We start from the raw sequence: 23,053 nt of genomic DNA, 5'->3' as shown, positions 1-23,053 counted from the left end.
GATCAACATCATGCATTCATTTTGTTTTTTCATATTTTTGTCCCCCAAGACAATGATGGCTGGGGCTCAACCAGCGTCGCCAGAATCAGTTTAGCCAAATCGGTTGAGGCTGCTGATTGGGTGAATTGGCCGATTCACTGAATTAGTTGGGAATGTGTGGAAAACAATGAAAGAATCATTTACTATAAAAATACATGAAATGTTTTAGAAAAACAATAAAAAATATTTTTCTTGAGATATTAGATAAAAAATATATAAAAATGGATGCATCTCACTCGGTCATAAACTTAAATCAGCCTATTCTGAGCGATCTCATAGCATTGAACTCAATAAAATGAAAGATGATCTTGGATTCAGATATGATTTTTTTTTTCATTCATATTCAAATCCAAACATGTTAATATCCTAAAAAATAAAGATGGAAGAGAGTAATGAAAAAAATCCCCCTCTGCCCTGTTCAAAATCCCTCAACCTTGGTGGTCCTACGCTGCATTCGGAATCTATGTGGCTACTCCCATCAACTAAAGTGTTGGGATTTCACCATTTACGGTTGAAAAGAGTAGCATCCATAAGAATTAAACAGCCGACACACATTCTCTAAACTTTTTGACCAGTTATACCATACTACACTTATTTCTCAGAAAGAGAATTTTCCTTTCCCTTTTTAGTCTAACCAAGCTGCCGTAGGTAAAGTAGAAGTCTAGCTGTCATACTTTTAGCTTTGTGTCCAAACATCATAGTGCGTGAGATTTGTACCAAAATACTTGGCAAATTTGTAAGAGTAAGAAGTTGTAGATTAGCAAGGCTTCTTGCCATGGTTCTATTAACTTATTCTGTACCATCAAATAAATGACATAGAAATAGAACCATATTTTATGAATTACAATTCAAGCATTTAGTTTAGGCTTATACAAATTTAGTAACATTGATATATTTTAGAAAAACCTGAATCAGACCCAAGTTTAGTATCCAGAAATTTTCAAGGATGATAGCATTCTCCAAACCATAGAAGCTTCCATTATTTTTATCAAGTTTGTGCACGCAAAACTCAATCTACAACGAAATGAAAACATTGCCTTTTAAGAAACGGCTGATGGCAAACCGGTCTAATACAATACATCAAATACAACCGAAAACTGATTGAAAACCTTAAGGATATCTACTATAGGATCTAACAGGTATCATCCACGTATGTGATGAGTCTTAAATATGGCACTGCAGGGCCTCCAAGAATCTCAAACCCAGATCTCTCTCTTAGGTCTCGCTTTGCTCGGAGCATTCTCTAGCTGATGTCATGTAGCCTACAGGCTACTAAGTGCTTCGAAGGCACGACCCAAGTTATCCAACGGCTAGTTAGCAAGCAACTAGTCGTTGAGAGAAAATGCAATAAAGAAAAAAAGAAAATTTCAAACCTTTGAGTCTTTCCGTCAACCTATTAATAGCCAAAACCTGACATCTCTCCCCCTCCATGTCTCTCGCTCTCGCGCTTGCCTAAGTGCAAAGATTCTCTCGCTCACTTGTTCACTGTCTCGCTATTATTGATTCTATTTCTTTCATTTCTTGCATATTTGTTGTTGTTGTTGTTCTCTTTTTCTTTTTTCTTTTTTGTGTTTTTCTTTGATTTTTCAGGAGTTCGTCTGTGAAAGATGGCCACTGGTGCGGAAGCCGCATCGCCGTTGTCATCTACCATGATTCGCCCACACACTCTTCTTCAGGTGTGCATCGTCCCCAGAAACACGCCCTGCCAGCCGCAAGTATCCATCTCACAATCAGTACATTTCTTTCTCTGGATTTTCAACAACCTTTTGCGATGATTTTATGACATGAGATTTTTGTTTTTTCTATTTTTCTTTGTAGACCAATTCTGGTATTTGGTTTTTCCATATTTTTCTTTGGTGAGTTTATTACAGCAAGAAAAAAAAATTCACATCTCTCCCCCTCCATCTCTCTCGCTCTCGCGCTTGCCTGAGATTCTCTCTCGCTCACTTGTTCTTCCTCTTCTTCTTCTTCTTCTTCTTCTTCTTCTTCTTCTTCCTGTGAAGATCAATACTTGTAATTCTTAAAAAGGGGACAACAAAAGAGGAAGGTTGTTAGATTTGTTATATTTATTTTCAAAGCTTCTTGGGGTTTTTTTCATAGTCTGCAGGCTACTGAGCACTTCGAAGGCATGACCCAAGTTGCCCAACGGCTAGTTAGCAAGCTACTAGCCGTTGAGAGAAAATGCAATAAAGAAAAAAAGAAAATTTCAAACCTTTGAGTCTTTCGGTCCACCTATTAATAGCCAAAACCTGACATCTCTCTCCCTCCATCTCTCTCGCTCTCGCGCTTGCCTAAGATTCTCCCTCGCTCAATTGTTCAATTCTTCTTCTGCTTCTTCTTCTTCTTCTTCTTCTTCTTCTTCTTCTTTTTCTTGTTCTTCTTCATTCTTCTTCTTTTTCTTCTTTCTTCTTCTTTTTCTTTCATCTTCTTCTTTTTCTTGTTCTTCTTCATTCTTCTTCTTCTTCTTGTTCTTCTTCTTCTTAATTCAATTTATATTCATTTTGTACATTTTATTTCCCTGATCTTTTAGTTTTGTGACGTGGGTTTGTGAAGATCAATACTTGTAATTCTTAGAAAGGAGACAGCGAAAGAGGAAGATTGTTAGATTTGTAATATTTATTTTCAAAGTTTCTTGGGGTTTTCTTCATAGTCTGCAGGCTACTGAGCGCTTCGAAGGCACGACCCAAGTTACCCAACGGCTAGTTGGCAAGCTACTAGCCGTTGAGAGAAAATGCAATAATGAAAAAAAGAAAATTTCAAACCTTTGAGTCTTTCTATCGACCTATTAATAGCCAAAACCTTACATCTCTCCCCCCTCTATCTCTCTCGCTCTCGCGCTTGCCTAAGATTCTCTCTCGCTCACTTGTTCAATTCTTCTTCTTCTTCTTAATTTGATTTATATTCATTCTATACATTTTATTTCCCTGATCTTTTAGTTTTGTGACATGGGTCTGTGAAGATCAATACTTGTAATTCCTAGAATGGAGACAGCGAAAGAGGAAGGTTGTTAGATTTGTAATATTTATTTTCAAAGCTTCTTAGGGTTTTCTTCATAGTCTGCAGGCTACTGAGCACTTTGAATGCACGACCCAAGTGACCCAACGGCTAGTTAGCAAGCTACTAGCCGTTGAGAGAAAATGCAATAAAAAAAAAAAGAAAATTTCAAACATTTGAGTCTTTCCATCAACCTATTAATAACCAAAACCCTCCATCTCTCTCGCTCACTTGTTCACTCTCTCGCTATTATTGATTCTCTTTCTTTCATTTCTTGCATATTTGTTGTTGTTGTTGTTGTTCTCTTTTTCTTTTTTCTTTTTTGCGTTTTTCTTTGATTTTTCAGGAGTTCATCTGGGAAAGATGGCCACTGGTAAGGAAACCGCATCGTCGTTGTCATCTACCAAGATTTGCCCACACACTCTTCTTCAAGAGTGCATCGTCCATAGAAATGCGCCCTGCCGGCCGCAGGTATCCATCTCGCAATCAGTACATTTCTTTCTCTTGATTTTCAACAACCTTTTGCGATGATTTTATGGCATGAGATTTTTGTTTTTTGTTTTTCTTTTTAGACTAATTCTGGTAGTTGGTTTTAACGGATTTTTCTTTTGTGAGTTTATTACAGCAAGAAAAAAAACCTGACATCTACCCCCCTCCATCTCTCTCGCTCTCGCGCATGCCTAAGATTCTCTCTTGCTCACTTGTTCAATTCTTTTTCTTCTTCTTCTTCTTCTTTTCCTTAATTCGATTTATATTCATTTTATACATTTTATTTCCCTGATCTTTTAGTTTTGTGATGTGGGTCTGTGAAGATCAATACTTGTAATTCTTAGAAATGAGACAACGAAAGAGGAAGGTTGATAGATTTGTAATATATATTTTCAAAGCTTCTTAGGGTTTTCTTCATAGTCTGCAGGGTGCTACTGAGCGTTTCGAAGGAACGACCCAAGTTACCAAATGGCTAGTTAGCAAGCTACTAGCCGTTGAGAGAAAATGCAATAAAGAAAAAATGAAAATTTCAAACCTTTGAGTCTTTCTGTCGACCTATTAATAACCAAAACCTGACATCTCTCTCGCTTTCGCGCTTGCATAAGATTCTCACTCGCTCATTTGTTCAATTCTTCTTCTTCTTCTTCTTCTTAATTCGATTTATATTCATTTTATACATTTTATTTCCCTGATCTTTTAGTTTTGTGATGTGGGTCTCTGAAGATCAATTCTTGTAATTCTTAGAAAGGTGACAACAAAAGAGGAAGGTTGTTAGATCTCTAATATTTATTTTCATAGTTTCTTGGGGTTTTCTTCATAGTCTGTAGGCTACTGAGCGCTACGAAGGCACGACCTAAGTTACCCAACAGCTAGTTAGCAAGCTACTAGCCGTTGAGAGAAAATGCAATAAAGAAAAAAAAAATTAACCTTTGAGTGTTTCCGTCGACCTATTAATAGCGAAAACCTGACATCTCTCCCCCTCCATCTCTCTCGCTCTCGAAAATGCAATAAAGAAAAAAAGAAAATTTCAAACCTTTGAGTCTTTCCGTCAAACTATTGATAGCCAAAACCTGACATATCTCCCCCTCTATCTCTTGGCCTCCTTGTTCTTCTTCTTCTTCTTCTTCTTCTTCTTCCTTCTTCTTCTTCTTATTCTTCTTCTTATTCTTCTTCTTCTTCTTCTTCTTCTTCTTTCTTCCTCCTCTTCTTCTTCTTCTTCTTCTTCTTCTTCTTCTTCTTCTTCTTCTTCTTTCTTCCTCCTATTCTTCTTCTTCTTCTTCTTCTTCTTCTTCTTCTTCTTCTTCTTTATTCGATTTATATTCATTTTATACATTTTATTTATTCGATTTATATTCATTTTATACATTTTATTTCCCTGATCTTTTAGTTTTGTGACGTGGGTCTCTGAAGATCAATACTTGTAATTCTTAGAAAGGAGACAGGGTTGTTAGATTTGTAGCATTGATTTTCAAAGCTTCTTGGTGTTTTCTTCATAGTTTGCAGGCTACTGAGCGCTTCGAAGGCACGACCCAAGTGACCCAATGGCTAGTTAGCAAGCTACTAGCCGTTGAGAGAAAATGCAATAAAGAAAAAAAGAAAATTTCAAACCTTTGAGTCTTTCCATCGACCTATTAATAGCCAAAACCCTCCATGTCTCTCACTCTCGTGCTTGCCTAAGTGCAAAGATTCTCTCTCGCTCACTTGTTCACTCTCTCGCTATTATCGATTCTCTTTCTTTCATTTTTTGCATATTTGTTGATGTTGTTGTTGTTGTTCTCTTTTTCTTTTTTCTTTTTTGCGTTTTGCTTTGATTTTTCAAGAGTTCATCTGCGAAAGATGGCCACTAGTGCTGAAGCTGCATCGCCGTTGTCATCTTCCAAGATTTGCCCACACATTCTTCTTCATGAGCGCATCGTCCATAGAAACGCACCCTGCCGGTCGCAGGTATCCATCTCGCAATCAGTACATTTCTTTCTCTGGATTTTTAACAACCTTTTGCAATGATTTTATGACATGAGATTTTCGTTTTTTTTGTTTTTGTTTTTGTTTGTAGACTAGTTCTGGTATTTGGTTTTTCCGGATTTTTCTTTTGTGAGTTTATTACAGCAAGAAAAAAAACCTGACATTTCTCCACCTCCATCTCTCTCGCTCTCGCGCATGCCTAAGATTCTCTCTCGCTCACTTGTTCAAGTCTTCTTCTTCTTCTTCTTCTTCTTCTTCTTACTTCGATTTATATTCATTTTATACATTTTATATCCCTGATCTTTTAGTTTTGTGACGTGGGTCTGTGAAGATCAATACTTGTAATTCTTAGAAAGGGGACAACAAAAGAGGAAGGTTGTTAGGTTTGTAATATTTATTTTCAAAGCTTCTTGGGGTTTTTTTCATAGTCTGCAGGCTACTGAGCGCTTCGAAGGCACGACCCAAGTTACCCAATGACTAGTTTGCAAGCTACTAGCCGTTGAGAGAAAATACAATAAAGAAAAAAAGAAAATTTCAAACCTTTGAGTCTTTCGGTCCACCTAGCAAGCTACTAGCCGTTGAGAGAAAAATGCAATAAAGAAAAAAAGAAAATGTCAAACCTTTGAGTCTTTCGGTCCACCTATAATAGCCAAAACCTGACATCTCTCCCCCTCTATCTCTGACATCTCTCCCCCTCTATCTCTGACATCTCTCCCCCTCCATCTCTCTCGCTCTCGCGCTTGCCTAAGATTCTCTCTCGCTCACTTGTTCATTCTTCTTCTTCTTCTTCTTCTTCTTCTTCTTCTTCTTCTTCTTCTTCGAGTCTTTCCGTCGACCTATTATTAGCCAAAACCTGACATCTCTCCCCCCCTATCTGTTGCCCCCCTTCTTCTTCTTCTTCTTCTTCTTCTTCTTCTTTCTTCTTCTTTCTTCTTCTTCTTCTTCTTAATTCGATTTATATTCATTCTATACATTTAATTTCCCTGATCTTTTAGTTTTGTGACGTGGGTCTGTGAAGATCAATACTTATGATTCGTAGAATGGAGACAGCGAAAGAGGAAGGTTGTTAGATTTGTAATATTTATTTTCAAAGCTTTTTGGGGTTTTCTTCATAGTCTGCAGGCTACTGAGCACTTCGAAGGCACGACCCAAGTGACCCAACGGCTGGTTAGCAAGCTACTAGCCATTGAGAGAAAATGCAATAAAGAAAAAAATAAAATTTCAAACCTTCGAGTCTTTACGTCGACCTATTAATAGCCAAAACCCTCCATCTCTCTCGCTCTCGCGCTTGCCTAGGTGCAAAGATTCTCGCTTGCTCGCTTGTTCACTCTTTCACTATTATTGATTTTCTTTCTTTCATTTCTTGCATATTTGTTGTTGTTGTTGTCTATGTCACAGTGGTATGCCCAAATGGGTGGCATACCTGTACCGGTACGGCAATACCGGTACGCCGGTATGCCGGTACGTCCCTGTACGTTTGGATCTGGTTTCAGGTCGAAATCAGATCCAAACCATATCATAAAAAAAAAAAACAGATGGCCGACGCCTGACACCTTCTTCTCCATTTTCCCTCGGTGGCGATTCTTTGCTTTGCAGTGACCTTGGCCAGCGGCGACGGACGGTGACTGGTGACCAAGATTTTCACACATTTTGTAAATGGCCAAACACCCAAAATGGCCAAAGGAAAATCCCCCAAATCCAGAAGAAGAAGAGAGGAAGAGGGAGAGGGAGAGAGTCATGTGGCTGGCGGCTTGTGGGCAACCCCGGGATCTGACTGGACGACGGCAAGAGAGAGAGGGAGAGAAAGGCTCACGGTGCGCTGCTGGTGGGCGACACCAGGAACCTCGTTGCCATTAGGCGACGATGCTCTTTCTCTTGTTGTGGAAGGAAGCAGGCAAGCAGCATAGGGACTGAAATGAAGCAGCTTGGATCGGGTCTCATCCTTCATGCGCACCGACCCGGGTCCAGTAAGGCCACAACTTCGACACATTTGTAGTAAGATCGTTTGAAAAAATGGTTTTTTTCAATTTTTTTGAATTAAAAATATATATTAATAATTAATTATCATATATAATAGTCGTCGTAACCGTACCAAGATTTACAAAAATACCGTACCAGTACCGGTACCATTGTGACATAGGTTGTTGTTCTCTTTTTCTTTTTTCTTTTTTGCGTTTTTCTTTGATTTTTCAGGAGTTCATCTGGGAAAGATGGCCACTGGTAAGGAAACCGCATCGTCGTTGTCATCTACCAAGATTTGCCCACACACTCTTCTTCAAGAGTGCATCGTCCATAGAAACGCGACCTGCCGGCCGCAGGTATCCATCTCGCAATCAGTACATTTCTTTCTCTTGATTTTCAACAACCTTTTGCGATGATTTTATGGCATGAGATTTTTGTTTTTGTTTTTCTTTTTAGACTAATTCTGGTAGTTGGTTTTAACGGATTTTTCTTTTGTGAGTTTATTACAGCAAGAAAAAAAACCTGACATCTACCCCCCTCCATCTCTCTCGCTCTCGCGCATGCCTAAGATTCTCTCTTGCTCACTTGTTCAATTCTTTTTCTTCTTCTTCTTCTTCTTCTTCTTATTAATTCGATTTATATTCATTTTATACATTTTATTTCCCTGATCTTTTAGTTTTTTGACGTGGGTCTCTGAAGATCAATACTTGTAATTCTTAGAAAGGAAACAGCGAAAGAGGAAGGTTGTTAGATTTGTAATATTTATTTCCAAAGCTTCTTGGGGTTTTTTTCATAGTCTGCAGGCTACCAAGCGCTTCGAAGGCACGACCCAAGTTACCCAATGGCTAGTTAGTAAGCTACTAGCCGTTGAGAGAAAATGCAATAAAGAAAAAAAGAAAATTTCAAACCTTTGAGTCTTTTCGTCGACCTATTAATAGCCAAAACCTGACATCTCTCCCCCTCCATCTTTCTTCTTCTTCTTCTTCTTCTTAATTCGATTTATATTCATTTTATACATTTTATTTCCCTGATCTTTTAGTATTGTGACGTGGGTCTCTGAAGATCAATACTTGTAATTCTTAGAAAGGAGATAGCGAAAGAGGAGGTTGTTAGATTTGTAATATTTATTTTCAAAGCTTCTTGGGGTTTTCTTCATAGTTTGTAGGCTACTGAGCGCTTCGAAGACACGACCCAAGTTACCCAACGGCTAGTTAGCAAGCTACTAGCCGTTGAGAGAAAATGCAATAAAGAAAAAAAGAAAATTTCAAACCTTTGAGTCTTTCCGTCGACCTATTAATAGCCAAAAACCTGACATCTCTCCCCCTCCATCCTTCTTCTTCTTCTTCTTCTTCTTCTTGGGGTTTCTTCATAGTCTGCAGGCTACTGAGCGCTTCGAAGGCATGACCCAAGTTACCCAACGGCTAGTTAGCAGGCTACTAGCCGTTGAGAGAAAATGCAATAAAGAAAAAAAGAAAATTTCAAACCTTTGAGTCTTTTCGTCGACTTATTAATAGCCAAAACCTGACATCTCTCCCCCTCCATCTTTCTTCTTCTTCTTCTTCTTCTTCTTAATTCGATTTATATTCATTTTATACATTTTATTTCCCTGTTCTTTTAGTTTTGTGACGTGGGTTAGTGAAGATCAGTACTTGTAACTCTTAGAAAGGAGACAGCGAAAGAGGAGGTTGTTAGATTTGTAATATTTATTTTCAAAGTTTCTTAGGGTTTTCTTCATAGTCTGCAGGTTACTGAGCGCTTCAAAGGCACGGCCCTAGTTACCCAACGGCTAGCTAGGAAGCTACTTGCCGTTGAGAGAAAATGCAATTAAGAAAAAAATAAAATTTCAAACCTTTGAGTCTTTTCGTCGACCTATTAATAGCCAAAACCTGACATCTCTCCCCCTCCATCTCTCTCGCTCTCGCGCTTGCCTAAGATTCTCTTTTAGTTTTTGTGACATGGGTTTGTGAAGATCAATACTTGTAATTCTTAGAAAGGAGACAGCGGAGGAGGAAGGCTGTTAGATTTGTAACATTTATTTTCAAAGCTTCTTGGAGTTTTCTTCATAGTCTGCAGGCTACTGAGCGCTTCGAACAGTACAAATCATCCCCTTTTTCTTCCACCACCCTCTCAAGCCAATCACTAACCTATACAGTAGGAGATTGAACCACCAAAAGAACAAGAAAAGGAGAGAAGAAGATGAAAGGCAGACAGCGCTTGAAAAAGCAAAAGCTACTAAAAGTGTTCTTCTTCTTCTTCTTCTTCTTCTTCTTCTTCTTCTTCTTCTTCTTGGCTTGTTTACTAAAATAGGTGGTTCAAACTCGATTTCGAGTCGAGCTTTAACGAGCCGAGCTCGAGTTGCTCGGCTCGTTGTTCACCCTTATTTGCAAGCAATTTAATTTCTGCACAAATACTTGTAAACAAAATTCTTTGTTTTCAACATAAATTTTGCAACCACTAGGTCAAGTCAGGCTTCTTATAATAAAATTAAGCTAAACTGAAAGCATAATTGGTCTTGAAAACCAAAATAAATCAAGTATCAAAAGCTAAAGTCACCCAAACACCTAAATAGACTAGGTAGGTGACAGCCTGGGTGCCAAACCCACACCTCACATCTAAGTGATGGACTTAGGCGTGGGATGTAGACTGACAACCAAACCTAGGCAATGCCTTGACAACTAAGCCCTTAGCATCTAATGCTGATCGGAGGATAATAGAGAGAAAAACCAAACCTGAAACATGATGTTCATGAGACACAGGTTCGGTCCGACCAGCCAAGTTGCACACGTTTTAGCGAGGGGGAGAGAGACAAACAATGAGATGACAATTAATCGAGGGTTTTGTTAGTTGAACTTCAAGAGAGAGAGAGAAAGAGAGGACTCACTACGTTGCCCGTGAACATGGCATCAGCTAGAGAATGCTCCGAGCAAAGAGAGACCTAAGAGAGAGATCCGGGTTTGAGATTCTTGGAGGCCCTGCAGCGCCATATTTAAGACTCATCACATACATGGATGATACCTGTTAGATCCTATAGTAGATATCCTTTAAGGTTTTCAGTCAGTTTTCTGATGTATTTGATGTATTGTATTAGACCGGTTTGCCATCGGCCGTTTCTTAAAAGGCAATGTTTTCATTTGGTTGCAAATTGAGTTTTGCGTGTAGAAACTTGATAAAAAAAATGGACGCTGAATCTGGTCTATGGTTGGGAGAATGCTATCATCCTTGAAAATTTCTGGATACTAAACTTGGGTCAGATTCAGGTTTTTCTAAAATATATCAATGTTACTAAATTTGTATAAGCCTAAATTAAATGCTTGAATTGTAATTCATAAAATATGGTTCTATTTCTATGTCGTTTATTAGATGGTACAGAACTAGTTAAATATAACCATGGCAAGAAGCCTTGCTAATCTACAACTTCTTACTCTTACAAGTTTGTAAAGTATGATGGTTGGTACAAATCTCATGCACTACGATGTTTGGACACAAAGCTAGAAGTATGGCAGCTAGACTTTTACTTTATCTACGACAGCTTGGTTAGATTAAAGAGGGAAGGGAAAATTCTCTTTCTGAGAAATAAGTGCATAGCTGGTCAAGCAGGTGGGCATAGAGAATATGTGTCAGCTGTTTGATTCTTATGGATGCTACTCTTTTTGACCGTAAATGGTGAAATATCAATACTTTAGTTGATGGGTGTACCATACCTCACCTAGATTCCGAATGCAGTGTAGGACCGCCAAGGTTAAGGGATTTTGAAAAGGGCAGAGGGGGATTTTTTTCATTACTCTTTACCATCTTTATTTTTCAGATATTCACATGTTCGGATTTGAATTGGGATTTGAATACAAATGAAAAAAAAAAATCATATCGGAATCCAATATCATCTTTCATTTTATTGAGTTCAGTGCTATGAGATCGCTCAGAGTAGGCTGATTTAAGTTTATGACCGAGTGAGATGCGTCCATTTTTTATATATTTTTTATCTAATATCTCAAGAAAAATATTTTTTTATTGTTTTTCTAAAATATTTAATGTATTTTTATAGTAAATGATTCTTTCATTGTTTTCCACACATTCCCAAGTAATTAGTGAATCGGCAAATTCATCGAATCAGCAGCCTCAACCGATTTGGCTAAACTGATTATGGCGACCCTGGTTGAGCCCCAGCCATCATTCTCTTGGGGGATAAAAATATGAAAAAACAAGATGAATGTATGATGTTGAGCTTCTATAAATCTGAACCCTATAAATGAATGCAAAAAATATATAAACAAGAAATCGTGAAAGTATGATGTTTAAATTGAATCACGTAAGTTTGAAATTTGAAAAGTATTAAAGAAAACTTTCTTAATTCGATTTATATTCATTTTATATTTTATACATTTTATTTTCAGGCTACTGAGTGCTTGGTACCCAACGGCTAGTTCGCAAGCTACTAGCCGTTGAAATAAAATGCAATAAAAAAAAAAATTCAAACGTTTGTCTTTCGGTCGACCTATTAATAGACATCTCTCGCTCTCGCCCTTGCCTAAGTGCAAAGTTTCTCTCGCTCACTTGTTCACTCTCTCGCGTCGATTCTCTTTTTTTCTGGCTATTATCGATTCTTTTTCTTTCATTTCTTGCACGCGTTTCTTTTTTTTTTTTTTTTGCGTTTTTCTTTGATTTTTCAGGAGTTCATCTGCGAAAGATGGCCACTGGTGCGGATGCCGCATCGCCGTTGTCATCTACCAAGATTCGCCCACACACTCTTCTTCAGGAGCGCATCGTCTCCAGAAACGCGCCCTGCCGGCCGCAGGTATTGGTTTTTCTGGATTTTTCTTTCGTGAGTTTATTACTGCAAGAACTTAGTCCCTTTGTGGTTTTCTCGATATGATGATGGGTCTTGAGTTTGGCATGCTTTCTTCAAAATCCGGACGAGTTTTTTCAGTTTGCCTTCCGCTAGCGGGTTTTTGGGACGCAGAGTTTTTCAGTGGATTCGTGTGCGAATTATTAGAACCATCTAATGGAAATAAATCAATTACTTCGTGGGTTTGCATGCTCATGGGTAATCTCATCGATGAGTTTCCTGTGTTTTCTTATCATTATATGAGATTTTCTTCTTTCAAGTGAGGCGGGTACCTCACGTTGGGGGATCAGAGGTCTCGACAGGAAAGAAAAATAGGGCACAGTGGGTGTAGTGTGTGCTGTGGTGGTGTGTGCCATTGTGAATGCAGAGAGAAGGAACCCAGGATCAGAGGGTCGTTGCGTGGGGAACAGAGAGAGAAGAGAAATGCAAGTGGTTCAGGTTGGGAGCAGCACGCCTTTGTATATTGAAGACATTGAAGAACTATTGCTAGTCACCGGTGTAACAGCTCTTCTTGGAAGTATAAATCCCTCTTGCCCGTGGTTTTCTTAACCTAGTCTCGAGGTTGTTTCCACATAAATTTGGTGTGGCCCAATTTTCGGCTATATCTGTTATTGATTGACATTAGGGACTCCTTTTGTTCGCTACCAGTTGGTGTTTTTATCACTAAATCAGCATATTATTAGAATGGCACTTTATGTTACTTGCTGTTATAGTCGCATAATGCATGTTTATATGCATTTACGAGTTGGTAAGCATTAAATATGCAGCAGGAAGAGTTGAAATCAGTTTTGGTAGCACTCTTTCAGTATATAAATCCTTCTTGCCCGTGGTTCTTTTAACCTAGTATCGAGGTTGTCTACACATAAATTTGGTGTGGCCCAATTTTCGGCTATATCTATTATTGATTGACATTAGGGACTCCTTTTGTTCCCTACCAGTTGGTGTTTTTATCACTAAATCAGCATATTATTAGAATGACACTTTATGTTACTTGCTGTTATAGTCGCATAGTGCATGTTTATATGCATTTACGAGTTGGTAAGCATTAAATGTGCAGCAGGAAGAGTTGAAATCAGTTTTGGTAGCACTCTTTCAGTATATAAATCCCTCTTGCCCATGGTTTTTTTAACCTAGTATCGAGGTTGTTTCCACATAAATTTGGTGCGGCCCAATTTTCGGCTCTATCTGTTATTGATTGACATTAGGGACTCCTTTTGCTCGCTACCAGTTGGTGTTTTTATCACTAAATCAGCATATTATTAGAATGGCACTTTATGTTACTTGCTGTTATAGTCGCATAATGCATGTTTATATGCATTTACGAGTTGGTAAGCATTAAATATGCAGCAGGAAGAGTTGAAATCAGTTTTGGTAGCACTCTTTCAGTATATAAATCCCTCTTGCCCGTGGTTTTTTTAACCTAGTATCGAGGTTGTTTCCACATAAATTTGGTGTGGCCCAATTTTCGGCTATATCTGTTATTGATTGACATTAGGGACTCCTTTTGTTCTCTACCAGTTGGTGTTTTTATCACTAAATCAGCATATTATTAGAATGGCACTTTATGTTACTTGCTGTTATAGTCGCATAATGCATGTTTATATGCATTTACGAGTTGGTAAGCATTAAATATGCAGCAGGAAGAGTTGAAATCAGTTTTGGTAGCACTCTTTCAGTATATAAATCCCTCTTGCCCGTGGTTTTTTTAACCTAGTATCGAGGTTGTTTCCACATAAATTTGGTGTGGCCCAATTTTCGGCTATATCTGTTATTGATTGACATTAGGGACTCCTTTTGTTCTCTACCAGTTGGTGTTTTTATCACTAAATCAGCATATTATTAGAATGGCACTTTATGTTACTTGCTGTTATAGTCGCATAATGCATGTTTATATGCATTTACGAGTTGGTAAGCATTAAATATGCAGCAGGAAGAGTTGAAATCAGTTTTGGTAGCACTCTTTCAGTATATAAATCCCTCTTGCCCGTGGTTTTTTTAACCTAGTATCGAGGTTGTTTCCACATAAATTTGGTGTGGCCCAATTTTTGGCTATATCTGTTATTGATTGACATTAGGGACTCCTTTTGTTCGCTACCAGTTGGTGTTTTTATCACTAAATCAGCATATTATTAGAATGGCACTTTATGTTACTTGCTGTTATAGTCGCATAATGCATGTTTATATGCATTTACGAGTTGGTAAGCATTAAATATGCAGCAGGAAGAGTTGAAATCAGTTTTGGTAGCACTCTTTCAGTATATAAATCCCTCTTGCCCGTGGTGTTTTTAACCTAGTATCGAGGTTGTTTCCACATAAATATGGTGTGGCCCAATTTTCGGCTATATCTGTTATTGATTGACATTAGGGACTCCTTTTGTTCGCTACCAGTTGGTGTTTTTATCACTAAATCAGCATATTATTAGAATGGCACTTTATGTTACTTGCTGTTATAGTCGCATAATGCATGTTTATATGCATTTACGACTTGGTAAGCATTAAATATGCAGCAGGAAGAGTTGAAATCAGTTTTGGTAGCACTCTTTCAGTACTTGCAGTATTAAATCTGTTTTTGACAGACATAAATTTGTTTGATGAATTGCTACCAGACTGCATGGTGGCTTGTTTGCCCTGTCTATTCAAGTAAACCAAATCTGAACACGTTATTATTGTACTGTTGTTTTCCAGTACGACAGGTTTATTCCCAACAGAGGAGCCATGGATCTTGATGTTGCTCAGTATTTGATGGTGGATTCGAAGAAAGAGAAGCCAGTAGGCATTCTATCACCATCACAGGAAGCATATAGGAAGCGGTTAGCGGAGGTCTGCCTAAAGAACAGGACCAGGATCCTTGCTTTCAGAAGCAAACCTCCGGAGCCTACTGAGAATATTCCATGGGAAGTTTCTTCATCACCGCAGCATTCTAGGACCGTCAAGCCTCGCAGATACATTCCTCAGGTGCGTCCTTAAAATATTGGTTAGACACCTTGTCTTTTGCAGGCCTAATTCCTGGCTCCTTCATTCAGGGGTTCTAATTGTGAGAGGTTCCCTTTTCGTTCTTTCCTTTTTTTTTTTTTGGATATCACAGTCTGCGGAGAGAACTCTGGATGCACCTGAGCTGGAGGATGACTACTACTTGAATTTGCTTGATTGGAGCACCAGAAATGTTTTGGCGATTGCTCTTGGGCGCTCTCTCTATCTCTGGGATGCATCAGAAGGTACTGCTTCCGAGCTCATGTCAGTTGATGAGGACAGTGGCCCAATTACAAGCGTTAGCTGGGCTCCTGATGGTAAGCATATAGCCGTTGGTTTGAAGAGTTCAGCAGTTCAGTTGTGGGACACAGTGGCAAGTAAGCAGGTATACCTCTCCCCGTTCAGTAGTGGAACCTTAAGCCACTTTGGTTAACCTTCTGGTATATGACAGTACTACTTCATGAATCATTACAGTTGAGAACTCTACGAGGTGGTCATCAATCAAGAGTTGGTTCTCTTGCATGGAATTCTCACATTCTTACGACTGGTGGAATGGATGGTTTAATATTTAATAATGATGTGCGCATTCGATCTCATATAGTTGAAGAATACAAAGGACATGAACAAGAAGTTTGTGGATTAAAGTGGTCAAGCTCAGGCCAACAATTAGCCAGCGGAGGGAATGACAACCTTCTGCACATCTGGGATCGGACAATGGCATCAGAGCAAAATGCTAGACAGAATCAATGGCTACACAGGCTGGATGACCATAGGGCTGCAGTGAAAGCATTGGCCTGGTGCCCATTCCAGGGAAATCTACTTGCATCAGGGGGTGGTGGCAGCGACCGCTGCATTAAGTTCTGGAACACTCATACTGGATCCTGCCTGAACTCTGTAGATACGGGTTCACAAGTTTGTGCACTCTTATGGAGTAAAACTGAAAGGGAACTTCTCAGTTCGCACGGGTTTGATCAGAACCAGTTGACATTGTGGAAATATCCATCGATGGTTAGGATGGCAGAGCTAACCGGTCATACTTCAAGGGTTTTGTTCATGGCTATGGTAAGAAACTATGCTTTCTGTGATAATATACTATATAAGAGGGTAATTTTATATCTAATCGTGACATGCTTCCTTTTGTTTCTTAAATTTTTCAGAGTCCAGATGGGTGCACTGTGGCATCTGCCTCTGCAGGAGATGAAACATTGCGATTCTGGAATGTTTTTGGGAATCCCGAAACAAACAAAAAGCCAGTCAGCAAGCCACTTGGGCCATTTGCAAGTGTCAATAGCATAAGGTGAAAACAGAAAAAGCGAACATGATTTAAGATGGCAGACGCTGCAAGGGTATTCAGCTTAGTTAAATTCCCAAGGTTCAGGTATAGATACCTATTCTTTTATGACTATTGAGTGTAGGTCTAGTACCTTGCAATCTGACTTGGTTTTATTCCTTGCATATGTGTCAACAGAATATAGATAGGGGCAGACCACTTGGGCCCTCTGCAATGTCACAAAGATTTGGAATTTGTCCTACAAATTTGATTTGCAGTTCTGGTTCGCTCTTTAACTTATCTATGTTATGTTTTTGAGATATGCCCATATTGAATTTAAGTTCTTTGGTTGAAAACACTATTTTGATACATTAAACTTATCTGGATGATCAGATTTTTGAACTGGGTGATATTGCTCTGCAATGTCACAAAGATTTGGACCTTGTCCTACAAATTTGATTTGCAGTTCTGGTTTGCTCTTTAACTTATATATATTACCTGGCCAATGTTTTTTGGTATCCCATATTGAATTGAAGTTCTTTGGCTGACAACACTATTAGTTATCCGGATGATCAGATTTTTGAACTGGGTGATATTGGATCTTCACTTAAGGGTTATGCCCAAGGTCCTACGTTATCCTTAATGCCTAAAGGTGCCAAGGAAACATTACAAGTCCTGAAAGTTATGACCAAGGTTCCTACATTATTGTTTAGCTTAAAAAGTTATTGTTGGATACTTGTTAGAATGCAAGTTAGTCGTCTGCAAAATGGTTGTGTTTCTTTTTTTTTTTTTTCAAGGAAAGCAATTTCATGCTTTTAGTTTTCTGTTGTTTCTTTTGAAAAGTACCTGGTAAAGATCTTATTCAATTATCCCCCAGAAAATTTATTCCTATTTATTTACTGTCTTTAGGTTGACTTGTTGGTTCTTTCTGATAATCTTATATTTCATGCTTGCCCTGCTGTTCCTTTTATTGCTTGAGTGGCCTATGTGCAAAAATTTTTTAGTACTAGCTATAGGTTGCTGTAGATTGTACTTGAAATTTTACTACTTTCAAAAAATAATTTTATTTGATACTAATCTTCTTGGAGCAATGGTGGCCATGGTTTCTCACAGCAGCGGGACAGCCTCAGGTTGTTGGTTTTTAGCTGTTTTTTTTCTTGTTACCCCTAATCCTCTTTGTGTGATTCAGTATGCAAGAGCCTCTCAGTATGTGGCCTGCTTTTGGTGCCTGCTTTTCTCCAACATCTGACAACCTCAGTATGGAAGTCTGTTGACAACAGCCCTAGTATGGAAGTCTGCTGTTTAGTTTCCTATTCTTTGCACTTGAACTTACGATTATATTTGTACTACATAATCATAATGAATCTTCTCTTATTACTCCGTGGATGTAGCCACACAAATTGTGTGGTGAACCACGTAAAAATTGTGTCAGACTATCTGTGTGCGTGTGTCTGTCCTGCGTGTGTAACGAGCAAGAGCTGCAAGAATATTATGTGAACCAGCAAATTTCATGTGTTCAAATTAGCTGATGCACCTTGGATATTTTGAGCTCTCTATTTCTGGCAACTTGCATAAAAAAGTTAGAAAATTATTGGAAATGCTTTAAAACACAGGTCAGGAAATGCTTCAAGACCATTTTGTCAGCTGAATTATTGGAAAGACCGACCAACTTTGAAACAAGGTTACGGTGTTGTCTATGACTTTTGTCTCTGTTTACCCTGTTCTTAAGATGCGCTCCTGTCGATTACCCCAATCGTGTCTAGTCATCAAATTTGATAAATAAAGTTTGCCCTTGGTGTGTGCCACAATCTATATTCTACTTTCCCTCATATTTCTATGATCAAAAGGGTGGTATAAATTTTTTGTGAGTGGGCACCCAATTTAAAAAATCGGTAAGATCAAGGTAATTAAGGTGGGGACAAGGCAAATAGTATAAAACAAATGAATTATTGAAATTTGAAAACCACCAATATGAAAATAACTGGGCACCCCCTCCCAAACATCCATTGAGATGAAATACAATATGCCAAAATTGCTCAACCAAATTAAGTAGAAATTTGTGATCTAGCCCAATCAGAAGTGTTATTCGAGGCATTTCAATGGCAAAGTCTATTAGAATCATCGTAGTTTGGGGTGTCGGATTCACTAGACACTTGGCACAGTACACACCAACCCCATCAGAACTTGCATGTTCAAAACTTGCATGTTTCTACTTCAATTTAGTCTAAAATCACTAAAGGGCATAGCATAACTGAACAGGCTTAGAAAGGACGTATGCGATTATTGTGGGTGTACGTTTAGTGGTCGTTTGGCAAATGGAGCATTTTGTGGACATTTTATGAACCTATATCAAAATTTGGGGCAGATTTATAGACATTAAGTTTAGTGTTCCATGAATCTGCCCTAATCTTTAAGGAAGATTAGTACGGCACTTCCAAACTTACAAGAATCCAGCATGAAACTAATGGTGCACCGTTGTCAGTTGTGAGATCTCAAGAAAGGACCTTGGAGGAAAGGGGGAAGGTAGATGCTCCAGACCATCTAGTTGCCCACCCAAAAGTTTCTAGTTGTGTCTTCATCACTCTGAGTCAAGTTTTTTGTGGTAATTTTCATGAAATTGAGGTAAGATGGCCTCATGTCCGACCATGGATGATTCCCGTTTTTTGAGAAATTGAAAACTAAGAAATACATACCAATGTTGGATTCATACCAGTGTTAACTAAAACTGGATTCACCCAATTTGTCGACTCAAATAATTTTCATTTTAGAAGCAAGCTTGAAGTGAGAAAATGCTGACCAAAGTCCTGCGGCTCACGGACCATATTTGTGATTAAAAGTCACGAACAAGAGAATGAGCTTGCAGAGATCATTTACGTAAGTAATTCAGCCTGTTAACAAAGAAGGGCTGGATTCAGAAGAGGTTAGGATTTCAAAGAACAATCCATTTTGGCAGTTTCCCGGCCGCCAGTAATCCAGTCAGGAAATTAGAGGGCAGCACACATCCTGCAGCTTCCTTTCGTTATCCAAGGCAATTGTATAACCAGTCAGGAAATTAGAGGGCAGCACACATCCTGCAGCTTCCTTTCGTTATCATTACTGAGGTAGTTGTTACATAAAATTTTCTTTCTTGAAGAGCTTATTATGTCTGCATACCAAGTATTCGTTAAATTTCCTAAGAAATCCACATTGAAGTGAAGTCTTCCACATCTTTGGGTTTCTCCTGAACATCATAGACATACTTAACAACAAAAAAAACCTTTCAGATGTGCTTTGCAGAGAGCCCGCAATTTGTTAGTGTGTCCTACATCACCTTATTAGCTTGAGTTTGTCCAGCAGCAAACTTGGGGATATTAAACCCCTCATGCGACCAGTTCTCATTACTCATGGCAAACTTTGGTATAGTCAATGAAATTAACAGAATAATACACCAAGAGCATAGTTGTAATTCACTGAAAAGACAAGGAGACGACCAGGAGCCATCATTGTTGTTAAATGCGTTGAGCCTGTGAAGCGATGCGATGCGTAATTCAAGTGATGCATAAGCATCACAACCAAAAATTTGAAGTATATAATATCCTTGAAGGTAATAAAAAATGAAAAAAGCAACAACCTAAGTAACATAAAAAACAACGTGAAGGAGCATTACTCAAGATTTCAAGCATAATATGTAAACAATTATTCAATGAACCTGCAACGAACCTGCAACGGTGGTTCTTATTTTTGAAGCTTAAACAACCACAAAATGAACAAATAGTAAGTGGATATTCAGATATACATTCACCTAAACCAAGAGAATCAAACTGCACTAACCAGACTACATATGGAAACCGATAGCACCCATAAAATCCATAATTTATATTGCTTATAACATATGCAAGTGGACCACAAGCGTCAAACAACCACAGCTTGCCATATTGACAAAATTACATCAAATTGTAACCAGCAATTAAATATTAAATTATTCTAGTTGGCGCTAGTCTATCTATAATTGCCTACTCTAACAAATATGGGCTAATATTGTTCAACAAAAAACCAACAATTGAAAAGTATGTAAGTGATAATACATTTTGTTGCCAACTAGCAGATATCTAAAGATCCATACACTTGAAGATATGTCAAACTCAAAAATAGAATACCGAAATAAAAACAAAGAATCATCCTAATTAAACAGAGGGAGTAACGTGAATACTCAAAAAATGGTATCAACAGATTTGTTAAAACACTTGAAGCATCATGGATACGGAAAAAAGTAACAGAATTCACATATTCGACTATCAACATCTCAACGAGCAACATGCTAAGAGGAAATAAGAGGGAACCAACCGTAAAAAAACAATCGACCGTCATCCTAACATGAAATGCTGAGTAGAAGATTATATTTAAATTAACATGAAGGCACAATGCCAACAATTGTTTAGACTTTAGGGGGAAAAATTATAATAAAAAAACGACATTTGGGTTATAGTTTCGGATGGCCCTTTTGGCAGCAGAAGAAGAGGCAAAGGACCAACCTTTCTGGTGGCCCTTTTGACAGCAGCAACAGAAACCAGCAGAGGACCGCCGGCTTGTGGCCTACTAGCAGAGACAGCCAGCAAGAATCACTGATAGCCGGTCTGCCATTTTTGTTGGCAGCCTTCACCAGAGAGAGAGGACAGAGAAAGGTAAACTCATACAAAAACCAAAAATCAAACTTATCAATCACTGGATGTTCTGCCGGAGGTTGAGCGAGGCTGCCGCATAGCCGGAGTGCTCAACGGAAAGAACTACAGTGCCAAAGGAAGGTTGTGGTGCCAATCTTTCTTTCGCTGGACGAGGGTTTCATCCAGTTCTAGAAAGGGTTTCAATCGTGAAACCTTTTTTCTTTAAAGATCAAACTGAAACTTTGGACGGAATGAGAAGGAAAAGGAAATGGAGGGATTTAGCAATCCCTCCTTTGTTTGGTTGGCTAATTAGAAAGCAGGGAAATGAAGAGAAAAAGACAAAGTATGTTTGGCTGCGAATGAAGGGAAAGGAAAGGAAAGGAAGGGAAAGAAAAGGATAGATTAATGTAAATTCAATCCCTTCCAAATCGGAGAGATTGGGAGGAAAAGAAAATGAAAGGAAGATGAAAAGTTTTTTTTGCCCATAATACCCATGAGGACCCACCTCTAGAAGAAAAACGGAAGAAGATTTTAGTCTTTTCTTTTCTTTCCTTTCTTTTTTATCCAAACAAGTTTTTTAATCACCTTTTTCATTTCCTTTCCATTCTATTCTTTTTCCTTCCCTCCCTTTCCGTCCCCAACCAAACAAGGAAGGTTACGCTTCTGTGAGGTGCACGCATCAGTCACCATGTGCCTCACAGCACTTTTTTGATGTTCGGTGTCTGGGTCCAAGGGCACACTTTTTAAACCTACGTGGCTGAGGGGATGGACAAACATTGAATTCCCCAGCGTCAACATTATATCTGCCGTGTACTTCCGATGTGCATTCCCGCTCATTTCTTTTTCTTGCTTTTTATTTTATTTTATTTCATAAACACTCATCGTTGAGGGCGGCTCCTCAGCCTTCCCATATTATTTTTATTTAATAATCATATACATTTTATTATTAAAAATATGTTTATATTAAAAAAAATTATTTTATATATATATATATATATATTTTACTAAGCTGGACTTACCTGAACCTGATTTTGGATGTAGGTTATCATCTATTCGCTTAGGTGAGGCCAGGGCCCAAGCAGGCCCCCCTCCCTCTGCCCCTGTCCCGGTAGTCAAGTCGTAATTTTTTGAGCATACAATCGTTCATCATTTGTTGTTTTAAATTGTTTAAACTTTAATCATGTTTATATTTATTATTTGCTTGTTTATTGATCAATAGGTATTAAACAATACTTGTTACTTTCTGCATAATCATACGTACACAGATAATCTGTAGTATGAAATATGAACACTATCAAACAACATGAGTGTCTGCACTAATCTCTCCCATGTGGCCTGAGGATTAGAAGATATGAGTACGTCCATTGTGCAATATGAAATGCAAACACTCTCAAAATATGAGCGTGTGCACTAACCTCTAATGCGCACCCTGATGATTAAATGATTATAAACTGTGCCAAATCTAAAAAAATCAACTGAAAAACGTGACAGTATCCAACATTTTTCCAAGTGTTAATTTTATGTTGCGTTGACACGCATATGGGTGTCGCCATGTCGGTGTGGTATGAGTGACTACATGGCAAGCCTTTGAAAATTTGACACTTCGACACCAAAAAATAGTAAATTCTGTAAGCAACAATGAATCATGCTAATTTGAAACATATAAAGTGCAGGTATGACTCTTGATCACTTACAATATTACACAAAAACATATGAAGTGCATATATTTTTAGGTGCTGCGGTGGTCCACAGGCCACAGCCTTGCAATTTACTACTGTTTCGTGGATGGAACAATAGAATTAAAAAAAATACAATAGTATTTGTTAAACTAATATTAAATAATAAAAATATTTGTTATTATTATTTTTTTAAAAACTGTTCATC

At 38.3% G+C, this 23,053-nt stretch overlaps 1 protein-coding gene across 3 annotated transcripts; it reads left to right on the top strand.

Moving 5' to 3' along the window:
• Positions 1–3,492: 3,492 nt before the first annotated feature.
• Positions 3,493–18,341, top strand: LOC116253815 (cell division cycle 20.1, cofactor of APC complex-like). 3 transcript variants are annotated; one of them, XR_004172548.2, is made up of 6 exons: positions 11,989–12,238; positions 14,975–15,244; positions 15,375–15,644; positions 15,734–16,321; positions 16,417–16,637; positions 16,728–18,341. XR_004172548.2 is itself a non-coding variant. In XM_050078065.1 (5 exons), exons 2-5 carry the CDS (start codon positions 15,005–15,007, stop codon positions 16,558–16,560), a joined length of 1,242 nt encoding a protein of 413 aa, XP_049934022.1. In that variant the 5' UTR covers positions 3,493–3,504; positions 14,975–15,004; the 3' UTR covers positions 16,561–18,341. The 3 variants fall into 3 exon arrangements, 2 of the variants coding, with proteins under 2 accessions (XP_049934022.1, XP_031484622.1); XM_050078065.1 differs by lacking the exon at positions 11,989–12,238 and adding an exon at positions 3,493–3,504 and having other exon boundaries at positions 16,417–18,341; XM_031628762.2 differs by having other exon boundaries at positions 16,417–18,341.
• The last annotated feature ends 4,712 nt before the right edge of the window (positions 18,342–23,053 follow it).

This window comes from Nymphaea colorata, chromosome 5 (assembly GCF_008831285.2).
Source record: "Nymphaea colorata isolate Beijing-Zhang1983 chromosome 5, ASM883128v2, whole genome shotgun sequence".
Taxonomy (NCBI): domain Eukaryota; kingdom Viridiplantae; phylum Streptophyta; class Magnoliopsida; order Nymphaeales; family Nymphaeaceae; genus Nymphaea; species Nymphaea colorata.
The sequence above is the reverse complement of the archived record's forward strand: the minus strand, read 5'-3'. Positions and strand labels throughout refer to the sequence as shown.

Excerpts from the sequence above, each read along its gene's own strand:
- LOC116253815 (XM_031628762.2), top strand. The coding sequence starts at position 12,131 with ATGGCCACTGGTGCGGATGCCGCATCGCCGTTGTCATCTACCAAGATT. Across the intron at positions 12,239-14,974 it reads ACGCGCCCTGCCGGCCGCAG|TACGACAGGTTTATTCCCAA; the intron begins GTATTGGTTTTT and ends GTTGTTTTCCAG. Across the intron at positions 15,245-15,374 it reads CTCGCAGATACATTCCTCAG|TCTGCGGAGAGAACTCTGGA; the intron begins GTGCGTCCTTAA and ends TGGATATCACAG.